Source organism: Oryctolagus cuniculus, chromosome 9, assembly GCF_051225735.1.
Source record: "Oryctolagus cuniculus isolate XC-2025 breed Fujian yellow rabbit chromosome 9, ASM5122573v1, whole genome shotgun sequence".
Lineage (NCBI taxonomy): Eukaryota > Metazoa > Chordata > Mammalia > Lagomorpha > Leporidae > Oryctolagus > Oryctolagus cuniculus.
This window is the reverse complement of record NC_142875.1, coordinates 91,578,323-91,601,142: the sequence shown is the minus strand read 5'-3', so window position 1 is coordinate 91,601,142 and position 22,820 is coordinate 91,578,323. Positions and strand designations below refer to the sequence as shown.

General features: G+C 50.7%; 1 protein-coding gene across 1 annotated transcript in view; it reads left to right on the top strand.

Moving 5' to 3' along the window:
* Positions 1-20,895, top strand: part of CRYL1 (crystallin lambda 1) — a 121,900-nt gene extending 101,005 nt beyond the window's left edge. Inside the window, 3 exon segments of the mRNA NM_001082278.1 lie at positions 10,739-10,844; positions 19,966-20,072; positions 20,386-20,895. Of these exon segments, the coding sequence (NP_001075747.1) occupies positions 10,739-10,844; positions 19,966-20,072; positions 20,386-20,499 (327 nt within the window). The 3' untranslated portion in view covers positions 20,500-20,895.
* The last annotated feature ends 1,925 nt before the right edge of the window (positions 20,896-22,820 follow it).

Genomic DNA, 22,820 nt, shown 5'->3' with positions numbered 1-22,820 from the left:
TGTACCAATTTACATTTCCACATGGTATCTTAATCTTACACATTGTAAGATTTGATTTGCTTATTTTTTTAAAATATATATTTTATTTATTTGAAAGAGTTACAGTAGAGACAGAAAGAGAGGTCTTCCATCTGCTGGTTCACTCCCCAGATGGCCACAACGGCTGGAGCTGTGTTGATCCAAAGCCAGGAGCCAGGAGCTTCTTCCTGGTCTCCCATGTGGTGGCAGGGGCCCAAGGATTTGGGCCCTCCTCCACTGCCTTCCCAGGCCATAACAGAGACTGGATCGGAAGAGGAGCGGTCAGGACTAGAACGGGCACCCATATGGGATGCCAGTGCTTCAGGCCAGGGCTTTAACCCATTGTGCCACAGCGTTGGCCCCTGATTTGCTTATTTTTAAAAAAGTATTTATTTTATTTTGTTCATTTGAAAGGCAGGGTTAGAGAGAGAGGGCTGATTGACTCCCCAGATGATCCCAATGGCCAGAGCTGGGCCAGATCAGCCAGGAGCCAGGAGCTTCTTCTGGGTCTCCCACATGGGTGCAGGGGTCCATGCTCTTGGATCATCCTCCACTGCTTTCCCATATGCGTTAGCAGGGAGCTGGATCGGAATTAGTGTAGCCGATGCCCAAACCAGCACTCATATGAGATGCCAGCATCGCAGTTGGTGGCTTAACTGTTACACCACAGCACCAGTCTGTTGCTTATGTTTCCTTAAGAATTTTGCGCTTCTAACTTGATAGAAGAATTTATTTGTGGGTTTCTTTTTTTATTATGTTTGATTTTGATATCAAGATAATACTGGCTGCATAAAATAGGTTGTAAAGTTTTCTTCATGTTTTCTGGAAGAGATTGTGTTGATTTTCCTTAATTCTTTTTAAATGTTTGGTGTAATTCTTAAATTGTCTGGTTCTGGAGAGCTTTTTTTTGGCAGGGGGAAGCTTTTAAATGATAAATTCAGTTTCTTTGATTATAGAACCATTTGGTGATAGAACCATTTGGATTGTCTTTCATGTCTGGACTAAGTTTTGGCTTGTGGCTTTTGAGGGATTTGTCCATCTCTTCTCAGTTGAAAGCTGTTGGGAGTGCTCTGCTTATCCCTTTAGCGGCTGTGGGGTCTGTAGTGGTGTCCCCAGTTTTGTTCCTGATGCTTGTGATTAGGGTCTGTCCTTTTTATCTTTGCTGTCTTGGCAGATGTTTATCCATTTCAGTTTTGAGAAGCAACTTTATTGCTTTATTGACTTTGCTATTTTCCATTTAAGTCATTGACTCTGGAGGGCATGCTTTAATGCTTACAGTCTGGCATCAGAGAGAAATTCTAAGACAGGCACCGAGGAGGGGGCTTTCAAGGTGGGCTGGGGCTACACTGCTGGCACTGTTTCTAGGACAGAAAGGGATGGTACTTAGCATAACAAGCACTTTCTTATCTTGTCAAAGTGTCCTGTTGCCTGTTCGCTGTCTGTCCCCAGGTAGCCCCTGCATATGTCCCAGGACTTCTGGCAGCAGAATGGGCACCCTGGTTGTCCCCACTGGAAGGAAGGGCCCAGGGTCTGTTGCACTGTCTCGCAGATGTTCACTGTGTCTTGTTCCTCTTCAGATTTGGCTTGAGATGTAGGGCAGAGCAGCCCTGGGAGACTGGGAAATGCCAGATGGGCACATCTGGCCATAGTCGGGTAGCACTCACTTCCTTTGCCGGAGGTGGGGCTGATAGGAGCGGGAATGTGATTTCAAGCCCAGGGTCTCGAGGTATTAGCATAATGAAGAGAATTGTGGTGATGAACTCTTGGCTGGATGGTAGCTGAGGCTGTCGCTCATACACGTTCTCTCCACCAGGGCAGGCTGGGCGGTGGTGCCAGGAGTGAGTCATGAGACCATGAGCAGGTTCCTGGCCCACAAGCATGCACTGCGGATGAGCTTTGGAAATTGCTTACCTTGGGTTTTATGCATCGTTCTGGGCCCTGTAATCTCGACGCTGGGTTTCTGTTCCTAGGGCCCCTCGCAGGTTCACTGAAGCAACCTGATGATAGACTCAAAGGAGGAAACACACACACATTTATTTATTCACATGCACAGTGGGCGTCACAGGCAGGTGAGCCACCAGGAACCCCATGAGGTTCTGGTACTCATGTTCCCGTTGTGGTGAGGGATGGAGGAGTGGGAGGAGGGTGGGCTGTCTTTGAGGGGTTGTAAAGGGTTATTAAGGGGTGTGGATAGGCCTGGAGACTAAACATGACTTCGGAAATGTCGCTCCTCTGCCCGTGGATGAACGACACCGGACGCTGTTGATCCCCCTTCAGTAGGGTTTTTATTACAGTAAGAAAAAAGGAGCGGACGAACTGTGCCGTCTCTATCCCCCCTTTATAGTCCTCTCCCACCAATCCGCACCCTGCTGGCGTTCCTGCAGTCATCACACCAAGCAGGTGTTCTTCATTAAAACAACTCTCTGTCCACGCGCTGAGTGCACGGCTCTCTTCCAATCAGAGGTTGGATCAGCTCCTGCAGCTTCTAGCAGTCATGTTCTGCAACTTTCAATTCCGCATTCTTGTACTTCCTCTCGGCGCCATGCTGTGGGAGACGGGCCCTGCCTCCCACAGGAAATGATTCTCTTTGGAAGTTGAGTGGGCCCAGAGTCTGTCCAGGTGTGGCATTGCTGTCTTCCTCTCGCCACGTGAGTTGAGTGAATGAAACCTCAAGGAGGGGACCGAAGGCACTTGGTTTCCTTTTCCTTTTTGGTGGGTCCGGGCTTTGGGGAGCTAAGGGGACGACAGAGTCAAGCCTCTTCCAACATGTGCTGATACCCAAGGGCCTTTAGTTTAAAATAGCCAGCACACCGTGGTGCCGTTGTTAGGGTGCCAGTCTCCGGGCTCCTTGGCATCGAGCTGTAGAAATGCAGTTTGGTCCCCTGATTTGTGTGGCGTGTGGGCAGGACTCTCTGGCATTCTGGAACTTTGTCTCTGAGCTTCATTTCGGACACAATGCCACCTGTCCAGAAGAATGGTTCCAGTTCATGAAGTGCATCTCACAGACCAGGCCATGGAGTTGGCAGGGGAGGCCTCTCGTCATCAGTCTATTCCCGAGTTTCTGGTGAATGTAAGTTACGTGAGGATCCCACAGGAGATGGGAGCCTTAGCACAGGAGAACACTGAGACCTTAAGAGACAGGTGCATTGTTATGTTTACCTCCACAAGCCAAGCAGTGGCCACCAAAGCCAAGTACTAGGTCCACATGCCGCAGCCTGGTAGGCAGTCCTGCTCCAGTGCGCATGTTCATGGGGCAGGGGTCATGGGGCAGGGGTCAGAGTGGATCTGATGAGGGCACGATGGGGCGTGAATGCAGAGGGCTTAGGCCAACACCTGAGACGTGGGCATGGGTTAGGACACGTGATACACCCTGGCAGTGAGGTCTTCAGGATCCCTGGATCCAGTGTTCTGTGTCTGTTAGCCCTGAGCCTGGGGAGCACACATCTCACCTGCACAAGTGTGGGTCTCCCCTGCAGGCTTGCTGGAGATGGAGTCTCCCAGGTGCTGCCGCAGGGCTGCCAATCAGAATCTGCCCTTGAGTAAGCCCCGTGCACATCAGAGTGGGAGAAGTCCTGGCTCCTGCGACTCCCAAGGCCTGGGCCCTGAGCTGGGGCCTCCAGAGGTCCTGATCTGTATCAAGCTCCATCTGCCCAGAGGCAACTTCCACTTGGGTTCGTTTTCGCACCCCCACGCCCTCCTGTATGTTGCAGGTGGAGGTGCATCTTCATTTTATTGACAGCATTTTTTTCTCCCTTCATGGAACATCAAATACTAATTTAGGTCTCCATGCATAGACTATTTCGATGAGATGCCTGCTTTGAGAGGTATTTTTCTCCGGCTCTGTTCTCCCCTGCCTGCCTGGCTGCCTCTCTCGTTTCTCCCACTTGCTGTCTGACTCAGGCTTCCAGTAGACACATGTGCAGCTGTAGCCACTGCTGTGGAACTTGGAGGCCCTCACACAGTCGCTGTACAGCTGTGATTTACAGCCCTAGTTGAAGACACTGAAAGTCTCTGGGTATCCCAAAAGAGGGGTGCAGATGGATTAGAAGATCGGTTGAACTCACTTGTCATTCAAACGCAGGCGCATATCCAAACAAAGAAACGTAACCGCAACACAGGATTGAGAATTGGGAAAGCTCTCCTGGCCCGACTCCATCTCCCTTGTTGTACTTAACTGCTCACTTGCGCAGCATCAGCCGCCCTCATCCAAACGGGGATGCGAATCGCGATCAGGTTTCCCTGTTAGGAGTCGTGAGCCTGTGTAGTTAGAAGTAGATTTCTTGGAGTAGCAGCCCGGAGGGACACTTCCTACTGTGGGTCAGTTGTCACTGATGGCTGTGCTTGGGCCTATCCTGCCTGCTACAAGGAGAAGCAGGGCCTGTGTCCTGGAGGCCTGAGCTTCCAGTGTTAGCCTGGGAAACTAGTCTTCTCTATTGGGGTGCTTAAATTACAAAGTAAATTCGAAAGCTTCTTTGCCCTCTGGGAGGTGACACAAGGGGGAACTGAGGGGGTGAACATAGGTTAGGGGGAAGCTAGCCAGGGGCCTAAGCACTTGGGCCATCCTCTACTGCTTTTCCCAGGCTATTAGCAAGGAACTGGATTGGAAGTGGAATAGCTGGGACACGAACAGAGGCCCACATGGGATAATAGTACCACAGGTGGAGACTTTACCTGCTGCACCACAGTGCTGGCCTCTGTGCTGCCTTTATGTGAGTGGGGATTTACACTCTGGTTCAAACCCCTTTGTAAGAAGCATTATTCCCAGAGGACCCCTCAATTGAGGCATTGCAGCCCTAACTGGGAGCAAACTTGCTCACATTCATACAAAAGGATGGATCCTTTTGGTGATTGCAGTTGATTTTATGGTCAAGACCTGCACTTTCTGTTAGACTCTGTAATACTGTTGCTTTTCCCTGGGAAAGTACTGTTGTACACACAGCAGACTACAACAAAGTACACCTGGGGCCTAGAAAGCTCTGGAACATTCCTCATAGTACAGCATCTGTCTTCTCTTTCTCTTCCAATTTTGGTTTGTTTCCATTTAAAAATTTTATTTTAAAGAAAATTCAAAGAGGAAAAAATGCTTCCTATGTTTACACCTCCCCACATCAAATTGCTTTCTCCTTTCTCTGTTCATGCCCAGTCTGTTAGGAACACTTCACTCCTGCTGTCATTCATTTTTAACGACTTCAAGGTAACTCATTTAATTGATTTTTTTTAAAAAAGATTTATGTATTTTTTTTTTTGAAAGGGAGAGTTACAAAGAGAAAGAGAGGTCTTCCATCCGCTGGCTCACTCCCCAAATGGCTGCTATGGCCAGGGCTGGGCCAATCTGAAGCCAGGAGTCAGGAGCTTCTTCTGGGTTTCCCACACAGGTGCAGGGGCCCAAGCACTTGGGCCATCTTCTGCTGCTTTCTCAAGCACATTAGCAGAGAACTGGATGGGAAGTGGAGCAGCTGGGACTTGAACCAGTGCCGCTATGGGATACCAGTGCTGCAGGTGTTGGCTTTACCTGCTATGCCACAGTGCCGGCCCCTTAATTGATTTTTTAATCTCATTTTTCCTCTGTTGGGAGTTGTTTTAAGTAGTTTTAGGTTTCTTGATACCTCAGTGAGTCCCTTTGTATTCAGTGCCTTCTTCTGGGGGCTCCTCACAGACTCAGTGCTGGGAGTGGCCACCCACTGCCTGCAAGGTGTGGGGCTGCTTCCTACTGGCCTGAGAGGCAGGGGCCGCCTGGAGTCTCTCGTTGTCTGTCCCTACTGGAGGCTCTGGGCAGGACGGGCGTGTTACGGGTCTGAGTCAAGGTCCTGTTGCATCAGGTGAATGCCGTGTTCCGCCAACTCTCCTAGGGTTAGCAAAGCCTGCCCAGTTCATTCTGCAGGAATGTCTGTGTTCCGCTTCCAGGAAAGCCAGCAGGCATAGTCAGGGGGCCTGGGGCTCACAAACCCGGCCACAAGCCTGTGAGTAATGGTGGGGCAGCACCTAGCAGTCCTTGATTTTCTCCTTATTAAGCTCTCCCGTCCGCCCCACCTTCCCCCTGGCAGGTGGCGTGGGTGGTGGTGGTTGGGTCAGGCCCTCTGTGCTCCTGCTTTGGATGCAGTTTCTTATTGCACAGAGAAGGTGCCAAGTGTTTACAGGTTGTGTGTGTGCATTGAGTGATTACACCATACTCCGTAAATATGGACAGTTAAAATAATAATTGACAACTGAGGATGACCATGTCCTCCTATTGTCACTGTTGCACCCCATGCTGTCACACGGACCTGAGTGGAAGCCCTTCCTTTCTGCTCTTTCTCCACTCAGATCGAGGAGAGCAGAGAGGACTTAGAGACTAGAACTTCATCTACCTTCCTGGGTGGTTTCAGCTGGATGAGTATTTGTATGTGAAAACCTTGAAAACTTAGGACCATTTCCATATGGGGAAATGTAGAGCAAAGCCAAATGGAAGAACAAAAGCTAGGAGTTAGTAAAGAATTGGACAAGGAAAGATGGCAGGAAAAAAAATGATTTAAAAAAAATGACATTAGAACATGCAAAGGAAGTACTCAGAGTGAATAAGAAAATGATCCTGGGCTGGCGCCATGGCTTAATAGGCTAATCCTCCACCTGCGGCACCGGCACACCGGGTTCTAGTCCCGGTCGGGGCACCAGATTCTGTCCCGGTTGCTCCTCTTCCAGTCCAGCTCTCTGCTTTGGCCCGGGAAGACAGTGGAGGATGGCCCAAGTGCTTGGGCCCTGCACTCGCAAGGGAGACCAGGAGAAACACCTGGCTCCTGCCATCGGTTCAGCGTGGTGCACCTGCCACAGCGGCCATTGGGGGGTGAACCAAAGGAAAAAGGAAGACCTTTCTCTCTGTCTCTCTCTCTCTCTCTCACTGTCCACTCTGCCTGTCAAAAAATTAAAATGATGCCGGCAAGGCAGGTGGCTGCTTAACCCTGCCTAACTTGCTGTACCATAGGCTGAGTTCCAAGTCTCAGATTTTACCTGAAGAAAGCAGAGGCAAGAAGTTTTCCAATGAATGCGATTCCTTTTACTCTGTCTGGGCTCTCCTAACCCAGTAAGTTTTCAGGACATGGTGCAGAAACTGGGTTTTGAATTAACAGTGATCTCGGCATTCATTACTTTGCATGTTTTTTTTTTTTAAGAAACTTTTGGCCACTTCGGGTTTTTCTTAATATGTGTGACTTGAGAATTTTACCACAAAGTGGAGAACATGCTGATGGCTACAAGTGTTAACTAAACCACAAAAACACCAGACTGGAGTAGGGTTCCAGTCTCCACAGAGCCGTGTCACACACCCTCTCTCTCCAAGGAATCACTTACCAGGCCTGTTGCCACAGAGCGCTAATTCTCCCAGCACAATTGCTTATTGTAATTGTCACGCTAATGGGAGATCACAGAGATGGAGGCCGTGGGTGGAATTGGGCTCCACAGCAGCATTAAGCACCTGGCGCATCACCGTTTGCTAAGCACGAAGGCTGTGGGTCAGTGCCCACAGCAGCAGGGAGAAACACACGTCTGCCTGCAGCGCCGAGAGCCCCTCTCCTGAGTGACCGTGGCCGCTTGCTTTCTCTAGATTTAGCTTCCTGGCAAAAACTCAAGCCCTGAGAAATACACTTGAGAAGGTCCAGACAGACAGAAAGCAGAGTGCAGAAGTGTCCAAGCATGTCCCTTGGCTGGTGAAATGAGAGACGGCCTGTCCCCAGGTGCGGTTAGCACAGGCGGAGCTCAGGAATCAGACTCTCACGGGTGGTCACCTTCTAGGTATTTTTTGAAAAGCATTTATTGTCAGTCATTGCACTTCTTAAAATATTTATTTTCATTTCACTTGACAAGCAGAGAGAGAGAGAGCTTCCATCTACTTCTTTACTCCCCACATGTGTATAATAGCTGGGGCTAGGCCAGGGCAAAGCCAGGAGTGTGGAACTCCATCTGGGTCTCCCATGTGGATGGCAGGGACCCAAGCACTTGACCCACTACCTGCTGCCTCCCCTGGTGCACTTTAGTAGGAGCTGGCTTCAGAAGTGGAGCTGGGACTCTTTTATGGGTCTTGGGTGTTGCAAGCGACTTCTTAATTGCTGCTCCAAATGCCTACCTCTGCTTTAGATGTTTTGAAATCTTTTTTAAAATCAGCTCTAAAAATACTTAAGCCCAATTTCAGAAGGAAAGAGCCAAGTCAAATAGCATTGCAAGTGTGGATGGCTTCCCTGTTTGCGTCCTGCACAGTGTGAATGCTAGGATGGAAACTCGGGCTGTTGGGAATGTTGATCTGGAAACCCAGGATGAGGGAGAGTCTGCAGGGCCCCTGCCTGGCTGCCTTGTACAGCATTCCAGAGCCCAGGGGGTGTAGAGAGGAGCAGCCAAGGCCATCAGGCTGCCTGGAGAGAACTAGAGCAGCCCTCCCTGCCCTCAGAGGAGGAGTGGGGTTAAGGGGGATGGGTGGAACTCCTGTGCTTCCACGTGGGTTTCCTGATGGCTCTGAGCATTCCCTGGGGGGCCTCTGTAGATTAGTTCCTCTGTGATATGCCTCCCTCCCTTACAGCTTTGCTGTTAGAACAGGAAGGGGGTGATGCTTGTTGGCATTGGAGTGAATGGAATAAATTAATTTGCTGTCCTTAGCAGTCCAAATGAACAGGTCGCAGGAGGATTTAGAATAGAAACCCAAGGCGATGCCCTCACACCCTGCAGAGTAGCGCTGAGTGCTTGGTGCTCACACCCAGGGCTGGGGGGCTGGGTGCCCTTGCACCCATGGTGAGTGAGTAAGGTGCAGCCGCCTTGCAGTGCAGCAGAAGAGGGAAGACGGCTTGCTGTGAGCCCCAGCACTTGTCTTCCCACAGCACCTGGAGAAGGTTCACGAATCTCCCAGCGTGCAGGAGCCGCACACCAGAAAAAAACATCTGTTTTTGAACAGTCAGATGGAAACGTAAACTTTTAATACCTCTGCCAGAACAGCCCAGCCACAGCCACACACAGCAGAGGGGTGTCACAGAGAACATAGTGTCGAGACACTCACGTACCACGTGGCTCCTGGGACGAGAAGACAAGGGACGGGCAAGCAGCGGCTCCGGCTGCTGAGGACCGTGAACGTGAATGGCCTGTCCCTGAAAGAGAGAGGAGGTGATGACACATGTCGGGATGTTTACCTCCAGGAAGGAGGGAAGAGGCTGGGTGTGGTGGTTCCAGGGCTTGCTCTGTAATTATTGTTGGGGGTGGGGGGGGGGTGCTCGCGATTATGTCTCGCACACACACCAAACTAAATGGAGAGTGGTTCCTCAACACCCAGCTGCCCAGACAGGCCACACTAGCCCCTCCCCCGGGGCAGGGCTCTGCCTTCAACTTGGTCTTGGCTCCTCGCTCTGGCACCCCCTTCCTCACAGGGTTCTCTCTGGATGGACTAGGAGGTGGCTGCTCAGCAGCTGAGGTGTCATGGAGGGGTGGAGGTGGAGGGTCACGGACCCCTCTTTTCTCTCCATGTGGAGGGTGACCTCTTTGGCTGCCTTTGGTGTTGGAATTGGGAAGTCCCGTTGGTCCAGGACAGGCTCCTGGGGCTACCTGGAGGGCAGAGGGCATCTCTCTGTGGGCCACGGGGCCATGGGGACACCTCAGAGCTCTCCTGTAGGGTTTTTCTGCACAGTAAGACACCGGGGGGCCTTTTCAGGGGAAGGCAGAAGACGTGCTGAGAGCACAGGGTGCGGAAGCCCCGTCTGCTGGGAGCTGATCTCCAAGGGTACTTGGAGCCATGCAGTGGGGTCTGGGGATACCACTGCTGCCGATGGGGGCGCTGGCTTCGGTGCCCCAGCGAGGCCTGCCTCAGTCCCCACAGCACCATCCACAAAGCCGGGGCTCAGGAGAGGAGAGTTGAGGCAGCAGGTCGCACAGCAGGGCCAGCGGTCTCACCAGCGACGGCTGCCCTCCTGTTTCCTCTCCTGAGGGTCAGAACCCCAAGCTGACAAGGCCCTCCGATGGGGCGAGCTGGACAGTAAGTTACCACCTCTCACTGACGTTTCATTGCCAGAAACCTACCTCTTTCCCAGAGCTGTGTGGGACAGCGGCTGTTTGAAGAACCAGCCAAGGAGCACAGATGGCTGCCTTGACAAGGAGCCTGCGCACAGAGCCACCTGCCCCTGCTCCACAGTTTCCATCCACGGGCCCTGCCTTGGCTTACGTTGGCCCGTGGTCCCAGGCTACATTTCATCAGAGAATGTCATTTGTCACGTACTCGTTAAAAGCCGTGCAAGGCCAGACTTGCCAGCCGGCCGGGAGAGCCTGGAGAGAGCCCTTGCTGGTAATTTTGCTGGTGCTCTGCTCACTCCCACTTCTTCCTGCAGATCCTGGGCAAAGATCCAGGTGGCTCTTCTTGCCCACCACCTCCACTCCCCTTGCTGCTGGTCCCCTCCTGCCTTCCGCTGCAGGTGGCCTATGGGTCGCTGGGTAGGGATGGGGAGGCAAGTGGTGGTGGGCACAGGAGGATGGAAGGGAATTGGGTCCCAGGCAAGGGGTACAGGCAGGAGTGGGAAGTGTGACCATTTCACAGAACCATCTCCTCTCCGGGCCTGCTTAGCTGTGAATGCTTTGTCGTGCACAATTCGATCAAAATCCTGTGCTAGTGCTCTGGAGAGCATGTTGGGACTCCGAAGACTCCAACTTCCTAAAAAAGCTAGGAAGTTAGGAAACCACCTTTGCAGAGAACTCATGTGTCTGCCCTGTTCTCTTTGTGTAGGAAGGAATCGTGTCCCCCAGCGACCTGGACCTTGTCATGTCGGATGGCCTGGGCATGCGGTACGCGTTCATCGGACCCCTGGAGACCATGCACCTCAATGCCGAAGGTGGGCATCGGCACTAGGACGGGACATCGGCGCTGTGCGGTGTTTCTGCGGGTTTTGTCAGATCTTGCCTTTTCTTCTAGCATCTGTAGGAGACGATGGCCAGTCCTGGTAATTCAGACGTGGGCTGGGGTATAGAGCACTCTGTGCTAAGAGGTACAGCAGTTCCCCCTTATTTGTGGGAGATCCATTCCAAGACCCCCAGTGGATCCCCGGAACCATGGATAGTACAGAATCCTAGGTGTGCTATGTCTTTTCCTACATGTGTGAAAGTACTTCAGAAAGTTCGTGGGACAATGGAATTAAAAGATAAGCTTATTCTGGCACAATAAAATCTTGGACTGCCCGCATATTTCTTTCATAATGCACATTTCCCCATGAAGTTTTTGAAGACCCCTCATAAGCATGGATTTCAAGATTTTTTGTGCAAAAACAAATTTTTATTTTATAAGGATTTATTTTTATTTACCTGAAAGAGTTAGAGAGAGGGAGAGACAGAGAGAGGTCTTTCATCTGTTGGTTTAGTCTGCCAATGGCCTCAATGGCCAGGAATGAGCCAGGCCAAAGCCAGAAGCCAGGAGCTTCATCTGGGTCTCCCACGTGGCTGCAGGAGCCCAAGCACTTGGCCATCTGCCACTGCTTTTCCCAGGTCATTAACAGAGAGCTGAATCAGAAGTGGAGCAGCTGGGACACAAACTGGTGCCCATATAGATGCCCACATCACAGGCAGCAGCTTTTCCTACTATGCTATAATGCTGGCCCCCGATCTTTATTGAAATACATTTTTCCAGGGCTGGTGCCGAGGCGCAGTGGGTTAATCCTCTGCCTGCGGTGCCGGCATCCTATATGGGCACCTGTTCTGGTCCCAGCTGCTCCTCTTCCGGTATAACTCTGCCAAGGCCTGGGAGAGCAGTGGGGGATGGCCCAGGTCTTTGGGCCCCTGCACCCGCATGGGAGACCAGGAGGAGGCTCCTGGCTCCTTGCTTCGGATCAGCGCAGCTCTGACCATTACACCCATTTGGGGAGTGAACCAACAGAGGGAAGACCTTTCTCTCTGTCTCTCCCTCTCACTGTCTGTAGCTCTACCTCTCAAATAGATTAAAATCTTTAAAAAAAAAATGTACATTTTTCCACAGACATCTTGCAGTATTCTCATCAATATTTATGGTAAAGTTTAATTTATAAATTAAGTGCAGTAAGAAATTTAAAACAACAATGATGAAATAAATAATTATAGCAGCATACTATAATAAAGATTAGTTATATCTGGAATTTGGCATTTGAATCTTGGAGCAGGATGGACTGCAAGTAACTGAACCACGGAACACAGAACCATGGGCAAGGGGGACTACCATCAACGCACATGGAATCTGTGAACTGCAGCTCTGTGTGGCACAGGGAGAGGCAGTGATGGTTGGAGACCTTGCTGTGTGGCAGCCAGCCTGTAGGAAGAGAAATGATGATGAAATTATTTGCAAAGGCAAACGGGAACGTAGAGCTGGGAGTGCACACCTACCCCAGGAACCTGTGCAGGGTCCATCTCCTGCCTAAACAGGAGTAACTTCTGCGTGTGCTTTTCTGGACCCTCGGTTCCCCTCCCAGAGGCCAGGGAGTGGGGAGCAGGCTCCTCACCTGCACAGGAGCTGCTGCAGGGCCTCATTGACACACCCTTGTCCTGGGAGCTGACTGCAAAAGGAAAGATAGCTCAACAAGGATGAGACGCTTCCAAGGATAGAACTCCACCAGCCAGATCGCAGATGATGCAAAAAGAGGCATCAGCTAGCAAAACCTATTTAATTTGATAATTAAATAAATTTAAGAAGCTACGTATAAAATTCTGGCAAGACGTCACCTAGATGTTATGATTCCTGGCTGTCTCTTGCTGTTGAAAGCATAAGTAACTCATCTGTTCGCTTTCCTGTGTTGTCATAGATTTCTGCAATTACCACGTATGACTTTAATAATGTAACTAACTTATAAAACATGAGGATACTCCAAAACCTTTGTGGAAAATGGAATTAAAAGGTTTTTTAAAGTTTATTTGAAAGAGTTACAGAGAAAGAGAGAGAGAGACTCCATCTGCTAGTTCACTCCTCAAATGGCCACAACAGCTGGAGCTGGGCCAATCTGAAGCCAGGAACCAGGAGATACCTGTGAGTCTCCCACATGGGTACAGGGGCCCAAGGATTTGGACCATAAAGAATGATTATTTTTGATGCAAAATATCTTGAAATCAATGGATAGTTTTTTTGAAATATTTATTTTTATTTTATTTGAAAGAGTTTTAGAGAGAGGTAGGGACAGAAAGAGAGATCTTCCATCTGCTGGTTCACTCCCCAAGTGGTCACAATGGCTGGAGCTGGGCTGATCTGAAGCCAAGAGCTAAGAGCTTCTTTTGGGTCTCCCATGTAGGTGCAGGAGCCCAAGTACTTGGGCCATCCTCAGTTGCTTTCCCAAGCACATCAGCAGGGAGCTGGATTGGAAGTGGAGCAGCTGGGACTCAAACCAGTGCCCATATGGGATGCCAGTGCTGCAGGCTGGGGCATTAACCCGCTGTGCCACAGTTCTGACCCCCATAGTTTTGTTTTTAAGAGTTATTTATTTATTTGAAAGTCAGAGTTAAAGTAAGAGGCAGAGAGAGAGAGGCAGAGAGGCAGAGAGAGATGAGGGGGAGAGGGGCAGAAGGGGAGAGAGGGAGGGAGAGAGGTCTTCCATCTGCCAGTTCACTCCCCAATGACTGCAATGGCCAGAGCTGGGCTGATGTGAAGCCAGGAGCCAGGAGCTTCTTTTGGGTCTCCCAGGCGGGTGCAGAGGCCCAAGGACTTAGGCCATTTTCCACTGCTTTCCCAGGCCATAGCAGAGAGCTGGATCGAAAGTGGAGCAGCTGGGGCTCGAACCAGCTCCATAAGGGTATTCTGGCACTGCAGGCGGTGGCTTTACCCACTACACCACAGTGCCAGCCCCACTCTATAGTTTTTTATAATATGTGTTTGCCATGAACTTTTTTTTTTTAAAGATTATTTATTTGAAAGTCAGATTTATGGAGAGGGAGAAACAGAGATCTTTCATCTGCTGTTTCACTCCCTAGATGGCCACAATGGCTGGTGCTGTGCCAAACCAAAGCCAGGATCCGGGAGCTTCTTCCAGGTCTCCCACATGGGTAGCAGGTGTCCAAGCACTTGGGCCATCTTCTGCTGCTTTTCCCAAGCACATTAGCCAGGAGCAGGATTGGAAGTGAGCAGCCGGGACGTGAACCATTGCTCACAAGGAATGTGGGCATTGAAGGTGGCAGTTTTTCCTGCCATGTCACAGTGCTAGCCCCTGCCATGATCTAGAAAGAGAAAGGGAGTATTGTCTGCATTGCCACAGTCTACATTTCACAAAGGATATTGAGAAACTGGGGCTTATCTAGAAAGAAGTGACTACGGTAGTGTGTGTGTGAGAGTGTGTGAGATTCATGTCTTTTGTGGGGGCAGAACCAGACTGGAAATGGCAGGCAGACAGGTTTGGGCTCAACACATGACATGAGGAACTTTCTAGTAACAAGAGCTCATGTCAGGCCGGCGCCGCGGCTCACTAGGCTAATCCTCCGCCTAGCGGCACCGGCACACCGGGTTCTAGTCCCTGTTGGGGCGTCGGATTCTGTCCCGGTTGCCCCTCTTCCAGGCCAGCTCTCTGCTGTGGCCAGGGAGTGCAGTGGAGGATGGCCCAGGTGCTTGGGCCCTGCACCCCATGGGAGACCAGGAAAAGCACCTGGCTCCTGGCTCCTGCCATCGGATCAGCGCGCTGCGCCGGCCGCAGCGCGCCGGCCGCGGCGGCCATTGGAGGGTGAACCAACAGCAAAGGAAGACCTTTCTCTCTGTCTCTCTCTCTCACTGTCCACTCTGCCTGTCAAAAAAAAAAAAAAAAAAAAAAAGAGCTCATGTCCATTGAGTGGGTGGGCAGAGGCAGGGTGGCTGACTGCCTGCCAGCGGATGTGGGCGTCGCAGTAGGTGGCCTCTCGGAGTCTGTTTGCCTTCAGTTCTTGAATTCCACGATGGTCTGGTGTTGCTGCAGTCCATTTTCACCTCACTGATGAATGAAGTGACCTTTCCAAGGCATCATTCAAGGCGGTTTTGCTGGACATGTTCTCACAGCCAGCAGATGCACTGGGGTTTCGTGAGTGGCTTGGCTGTGTGTGCCATGCAAATTCAGTCTGCTAACTGACTTGCACTGTGCTAAGAGGAACTGCGGGGAGGAGGGGCCCTCTGCTTGCACCAGGATGTTAGTTTTGTGGGAGGAGACTCCGTGAACACAGGAAGGACACGTAAAGAATTTACTCAGACCGGTGAAGAGTTTTGAAGTGTCATTAAAATAAAGCCTCAGAGGCATGTGTTTAGCCAGTGGTTACGCTGCCAGTTAAGACACCCGTACTCCATATTGGAGGACCTGGGTTCAATGCCTGGCTCCAACTGCTGACTCCAGCTCCATGCCGATGTGTGCACCCTGGGAGGCGGTTGTGATGGGTTCCTGCCATGCACGTGGGAGATTGAATTCCTGGCTCCCAGCTCTGGCCCTGGCTGTTGCAAGCATTTGGAGAATGAACCAGCAAACGGAGCTCTTGTCTGTCTGTCTCTTTCTGAGCTCTTGTCTGTCTGTCTCTTTCTCTGGGCCTCTCAAATTCAAATAAAATAAAATGTTGGCTAGTTTTTAATCTTTTCTCACCCAGAACCTCAAAAGTGGTGACCGTATTTAAGTATCTAAATTGTGTGGAGACAACACTGCCTGATCATCACCATGTCTCGCTTCTTTTTCTTTCCTGAGAAAAATACGATAATTGAGCTATCGTGAGAAGGTGATAGGGCGAAAACTGAGAACGGCTTTGACCCTCAAACACACAGAACAGAAGCCAACGAAACCAGAAACTCAGGGACCAAATAAGGTGGCAGACAGGAAGGAGGCCCATAACAATTTTTCAAACAAAGCAGATGTGATAAGAAAACTTAATTGGCTTAATAGGATCATGGTGGACGGATGTAGCTTTCAACTTCAGAGCATTCCGAAGAGCAGAGGGAGACAGCTCTAAGATCTGGTTGGGAGCCAGTGGCAGTATTGGTTATTCTACAGTGTTCCCTAGACTATATCAAGATTGGAGCTGGGAGAATTTTTCTTGTTTTCTGGTATTATTTCCATAAAGCCAGCCACTCCAGTTAAAGCCACCATTTATCTAGAACCAGTGCAGATATTTTAGGATTTGTTTTTAATCCAGTAAAACAGACCTGAGAAACAGAAGGCCAGCATGCTGACTTTGCCTTCTGCCTCCTTTTCAAGAGCTGTATGCACAAGGGGCAAGCTCACAGGATGGTGGGGTTCTGGCCCTTTAAGCCAATTGGCTGAGTCCACAGCCTGTGTCACCCACCCCCTAGCTGGATGGCCTTGGGCAAGTATGTAAGGTCTGTGCCTCCGTGGTTTCCCCATATGTAGAATAGGGGTAACAACATCCGCCCCCTTGTGGGGGTGGCTTGAGCATTGAGCCCAACGGAAGCCCCCTCGCTGGCCGGCTGCCGCAGACTTCACCCGTGTCGCCACGCTATATTTATTCAGACTTTCGTCTTGTTTGTTTAATTTACCGCTCTTCTGGGTTTTCCGGCTTCTGCTTTAGGCCCTCCCCAAAGACTCCCAAGTACAAGGGGGAGACATGCGCAAGCAGCGCAGGCTGGGACAGTTTTGCTGTAGAACTGTTGTAGCATCTCCGGCCCCAGGAAAGGGAACACCCCGTGGGCTGTCCCTGGGTGGGGCTGAAGCCACCTCCTGTGCCAGCTCCATAAGCAGGGAGGAAGGCTCCGTGCCTGTGCACCTGGGCTGCTGTCTGGTTGAGATAACCCCCTGCCGTCCTGGGGGCTCCCAGCTGAGTGATCCCAAGGAGGAAGGCAGCAAGATAAGCTTCATCTATGTTGTTGTTTTCTTTCTCTATATGAGCATCTTTTACTAAATTGGGCTCAGGGCCTTCTTTTCTTTAAGATTGATTGATTTATTATTTGAAAGCCAGAGAGAGGGAGAGTGTGAGTGAGTGTGAGAGATCTTCCATCCACTGATTCACTCCCCAAATGGCTGTAACAGCTGGAACTCCACCGATCCAAAGCCAGGAGCTTCCTCTGGGTGCCCTATGTGGGTGCAGGGGCCCAAGGACTTGAGCCATCTTCCATTGCTTTCCCAAGGCCATAGCAGAAAGCTGGATCGGAAGTGGAGTAGCCAGGATTTGAACTGGCGCCCACATGGGATGCCCACACTGCAGGTGGTGGCTTTACCGGCTGTGCCACAGCGCCGGCCTGGACTCAGAGTCTTCTACAAAGCTAAGCTGTCTAAGGGGTTTTGGAAGAACACAGCTTGAAGGAACAGAGGGTATGGAGACCTAGAAAGAAGAACACAGAGGGAGGGTAACAGAGATGGGAATCTGGGGCAGGAGTGGACTAGTGGGCTGCAAGGGAGGTGTGTTGTGTTTTGTGTGTGTGCGTGTGTTCTGATTAAATTGGTATTTTAGAGTAAGAACCAATAAATTATCTCATTATATAGAGAAGCCAAACTTACTACTGAAGAGAGAATAAAATCCCCCTTCTGTCCCTATGTAAGTGGAAGGGGAATGTTGCACGCGGCAGTAACGGACGCACACTGGGAGGTCCTTGGACATGACGAGGCCCGGTGCACGTGTGAGTCCCACCGTACGTTCCTTGTGTCGGGAGCATCCAGGGAGCCTTGACAGGCGTTGGCTGCCCTGGAGACGCGAGGCCGTGCACAGCCTGTTCTGAGCATGCGCTGTTCATGTCTCCGCCTTGGACCGCGCAGACGGCTCAGTGCCGGGAGAGCCTGGAGGTGTGTCACAGCAGGGCTCTCAGATTGGGGAAGCCTGCGGTTTTGATCGGTTTCTTGACAAAGGTGGGGAAATGATGAATTGCACTGTGAAGAGTTTGACCATATTTTATCGTATTTTGAAGAAATCAATATCCCTTTAAAACTTTACAAATTCTGGGGCTGGTTTGTGGCACAGCAAGTTAAGCTGCCACCTGCTTTGTCCGCATCACGTATTGGGAGCACGGGTTTGAGCCCTGGCTGCCGCGCTTCCAATCCAGCTCTGCTAATGTGCCTGGGAACGCAGTGAAGATGGCCCAAGTGCTTGGGCCCCTGCCATCCATGTGCGAGACCTGGATGGATTTCCTCCCTCCTGGCTTCAGCCTGGCCCATTACAGCCATTTGCGAAGTGAAGCAGCAGATGGAAGATCTCTCTGTCTCTCTGTCTCTCTCTCTCTCTCTCTTCACTCTGCCTTTCAAATCATCAAAAAAAAAAAAAAAAAAAAAAAAAAAAAAAAAAAAAACCACACAAAACTTTACAAATTCTACAGAAGGCAATAGGAGAAGAAAGTTCTAGAAAACCCCTGGGAGGTGCATGCCTGTACAGGGACTGTAAAGAATGCACACTTGTCCAGAGGATGTGAAGTGTCCAGAGGTGAATTGTGCCAGGGTTGAGTCCTGTGGCATTGCTGCCCCCATGGGAGAGGAGATGGAGTTGGCGGCTGAGGTGGCCCCCGGGCAGCTCCATGTTCACTGCAGGGGTCAGTGTGCAGCCACGTGACTCCCTGGCTTCCTCAGGGTCAGCATCTTTCCAGCTTATTTCCAACTTTCCCTGTGTCTCTGCCCCTCCAGCAGGATAAACTATGTCTCGATGTTATCACCTTTAGTTTGAATAAATATGAGGGTACTTCAAAAAATTCAAAGGGCTACAAGTTTGTTTTGTTGCAAGACATTTTTTGGAATCCATGCAGTTTTTACATAGTACACATTATCTGTGAATTTCAGGGGTGGTTTTGTTGGCATCACAATAAGCTTATCCTTTAATTCCACTCCTTTCCACAAACGTTTTGAGGTGCCCTGAGAAGATAGAGGTGAGGTAGGCACTTCTTTGTTGAAAAGAGGTAAGTGTATAGGTTGCTTTCCATTCTCTAGCAGTGCCAAGCCATCTGGGATGACTGAACAGCGCTGGCACATTTAGGGAACCTTCTAGAATTCTGAGTTGCCAAGTTCACATGTGACACGACATGAAATCCCTTCTTTTATAACTTTTGTCTGCTGCTTAATTGCAGGTGCTAACATCAGAAAAGTCGGTGCACTTGAACTTTTTATCCTTCCAGAAACTTGCCCTTCTCGGGGAGCTCTAACACACTGGGGGAGAAGGAAAGTGGGGCAGAGCTGAAGCCCGGTGATTGCAGGGTTCCGTGTCCATGTAGGTCAAAAAAGACTAAGCCTGAATGGAGTAATTTATTGTGCTCTTTTTTTTCTAAGTGAGCAGCACTGATCATTTTTATTTTAAACTGACCACACACAGTTTTTGTGGGGTAGAGGGAAGAGCCAAGCTCTGGGATTTTTAGCAGAGTCTGCAGTTTTACTTTTTCCTTTGTTATCTTTTTAACCCAAATGACCCACTGCTGAGTTATTCTGCTGGCTTCCAAAAATGTTGGAAATGGGCCAGAGCCAGGGTCTGCAGAGCCGGGCGGGCCGGGGCAGGCGTGGGGCTGGGCGTGTGTGCGTTCCTCTGTGCTTTGTGTCTCCTGCTCTTTGCTTCAACCCCGCATGGCCCCAGGCTGCGTGCAGGGGGTTGTGTGTCTGCTTTGCTGAGCCTCCTTTTCACGTGCTGCTCCACCACGGGCTTCCCTGGGGATGCCTGCATCAGGGCACAGGGTGTGCCTGGATTCCAGCCCACCTGTCCAGAGCTTTAGCAACCTCTGTTTAGGGACCTGCCACCCTGTAAACACGCGGGGAGAGCAGCACCTGGAATTCCTAGAAGAGTGACTTGAGTGACAGGTACTTTGGTTCTTAGAAAAACATCCCAGCCAGTTGTTGAAGGAGATGCTGTTGGCGGAAGTTAGGATTTCCTGTGATGTTGGGCAGGCAGTGGGTGGCGGCCCTGCAGCAGGGTCCTCCCTCACCTCCCTCCTCTGTCCCCCGCCCACCCCCTCCAGGTCTTTTATCAGCAGCAGAAAGAGAATGTCACGAATCTGACCCCCAGGGTCGAAGCCTCTGGGCCAGCACACTTAGTTTGAAAGTTCTCAGTGTCCTTGCTGATGTTGTGGCTTCTTGTTTTTGTACATTTCAGGTATGTTAAGCTACTGCGACAGATACAGTGAAGGCATGAAACGGGTCCTGAAGTCTTTCGGGTCCATTCCTGAGTTTTCCGGCGCCACGGTGGAGAAGGTTAACCAGGTGTGCACACTCCCTCATCCCTGCCGCGGGGGCGTTAGGCATCCCTGGGACCCTGGCACCCGGTCTCTCTGGTTCTTTTTCCCTCACTTTGTCCACGGTCACCAGGAGACCATCATACAATGTGACCTAGACGTGTGTCTAGGACCGGAATTCTCTAAAGATTCCAAAAGCTTGTGTTCCTTGAAGGGTTCCCCTCCTTGACGTCCCTGGTCTTTGGAAGCGGTTGGTGGGCAGCTGGCATAGACAGGAACACGACTCACACCCCTGACTGTTTCCTCTGTGTGCTTCTCTTTTGCTCCTGACTCTGCTCCAGGCCATGTGCAAGAAGGTGCCCGCAGACCCGGAGCACTTGGCTGCCAGGAGGGAGTGGAGGGACGAGTGCCTCAAGAGACTGGCCAAGCTGAAAAGGCAGATGCAGCCCCAGTAAACTTCTTGGGGTGCTCTTACCACTCCTGCCAGTGGAAGCCCTACTGGGAAAATGACCAGCACTTAATCTGACGTCTCCACAACCATGGAAGCCTGAGGGTGCCTGCGTGAAGGCTCATAATGGAGGGTGGTGGCTGGGTATCACAGTAGCACTTGGGTTTTGAGTCTGGATTTTCCGCCACATGGGCGAATGGTTTGAAGATTTTCTGGTGTGATTACATATGACTGCATCTCACAGCCCATGGTACGGCATAGAGTTTCATTTTATTTTGATCTGCAGCAGGATATTTTTGCGGTTATTCTCCTATCTCTGAGTGCTCTGTGGCCCCACCACATTTATTAGTCTTCCACCTTCATCTCACTAATGCCTATTCTGAATAAAAGTTTTTGATGCTTTAAAGATGTTGCTTCTGATTTTTTTTTTTAAGATTTATTTTGTCTATTGAAAAGGCAGAGGCTGGCACTGTGGTATAGTGTATAAAGCTGTTCCAATTCCGGTCTAGCTCTCTGCTATGGCCTGGGAAAGCAGTAGAAGATGGTCCAAGTCCTTGGGCCCCTGCACCTGTGTGGGAGACCTGGACGAAGCTCCTGGCTTTGGATTGGCGCAGCTCCGGCTGTTGTGGCCAACTGGGGAGTGAACCAGTGGATGGAAGACCTCTCTCTCTGCCTTTTCTTCTCTCTCTGTGTAACTCTGACTTTCAAGTAAATAAATAAATCTTTAAAAAATAAGAAAAGGTAGAGTGACAGAGAAAGAGGAGAGACAAGGAGAGAAAGATCTTTCATGCATTGGTTCACTCACCAGATGGCTACAATGACCAGGGCTGTACCAGGCCAAAGCCAGGAGCTTCCAGCAGGTCTCCCACATGGATACTGGGGTCAAGCACTTGGGCCATCTCCTGCTCTTTCCAAGGCACATTAGCAGGGAGCTGGATCGGAAGCAGAGGATGCCGGCATCACAGGCAGTGACTCAGCCTGATACACAGTGACGGCCCCTTCTTCTTGTCTTTTTGAGAAAGAAAGCATCCATCCTGAGGCTCCGCCCACTTTAGGTGACCTTGATGAATGCACTATAGGCATATACTTTGTTCAGGATCCTTTTTCCACCGTTCAGTGAAAACCCACCCAGTTGGCCCAGGTTTCGTGGTGCCCAGCTCTGGGCCACTCCCACGTCTGTAGCAAAGTGAAGCCTCCAAAGTTCTGCAGTAGAGACCTCGCTTAACTTTAACCTGCTGCTGCTATTTGTGTAGGGTTGAGTGCATTCCAGGGGCGCATGTGCTGGGAGCTTGAGCCCCAGTGTGGCACTTTTGGGAGGTGGTGGGGCCTTTAAGAGATGGGGACTAGTGAGGCCCTTAGTTTACTGGGAGCACTGCCTAGGGACTGATGCTGCTCTCGTGGAGTGTGTGGTTATAAGGAAAAGACACCCCCATGCACTTGGACTCTTCCACACTCAGCTATTCCCTTTATTCTTCATGTTGGGATGCAGCCAAGGATGAGGCCATCTGGTCTTGGACTTTGAATCCCCAAATTGTATGCTCAGTAAATGATTTTCTTTCCTTTTTAAGATTTATTTATTTGAACGGCAGAGAGGGAGGGATGGAAAAATACCATTTTTAAAAAATATTTATTTGAAAAAATTACACACAGAGGAGATGCAGAGAGATCTTCCATCTGATGGTTTACTCCCCAGTTGGCCACAATGGCCAGAGCTGCGCCTATCTGAATGAAGCCAGGAGCCAGGAGCTTCCTCTGGGTTTCCCACATGGTGCAAGGAGCCCAAGGACTTGGGCCATCTTCTGCTATCCCGGACCATAGCGCAGAGCTGGATCAGAAGAGGAGCAGACGGGACTAAAATCGGTGCCCATATGGGATGCTAGAGCTTCAGGCCAGGGCATTAACCCGGTGCGCCACAGCGCCGGCCCGAGAAACATCTTCTATTCACTGGTTTATTCATCCAGATCTCCCACAGGGGAGTAGGGGCCCAAGCCCTTGGGCCATCTTCCACTGCTTTCCCAGGTACATTAGCAGGGAGCTGGATTGGAAGTGGAGCAGCCAGGACTCAAACCGGCACCCATATGGGATGCCAGCACTGCGGGCGATGGCTTAACCCACTGTGCCACAACACCAGCCTCTATCCTCTTCAGCATGAGGTCTTTTCCTAGCATGAGTCTCCTGAGCACTCTGGAAATACCAGTCCATGCTCTGTACACCACCCACAGCACGGCCACATCACAGTGTGTGTGACCGCTGGATACCTCCGCAGGGCTCCCCGACAGCTCCTGGCCCCCAGGGTGTGCCAGCCGTGCAGTTTCAGGGAGGCAGCTT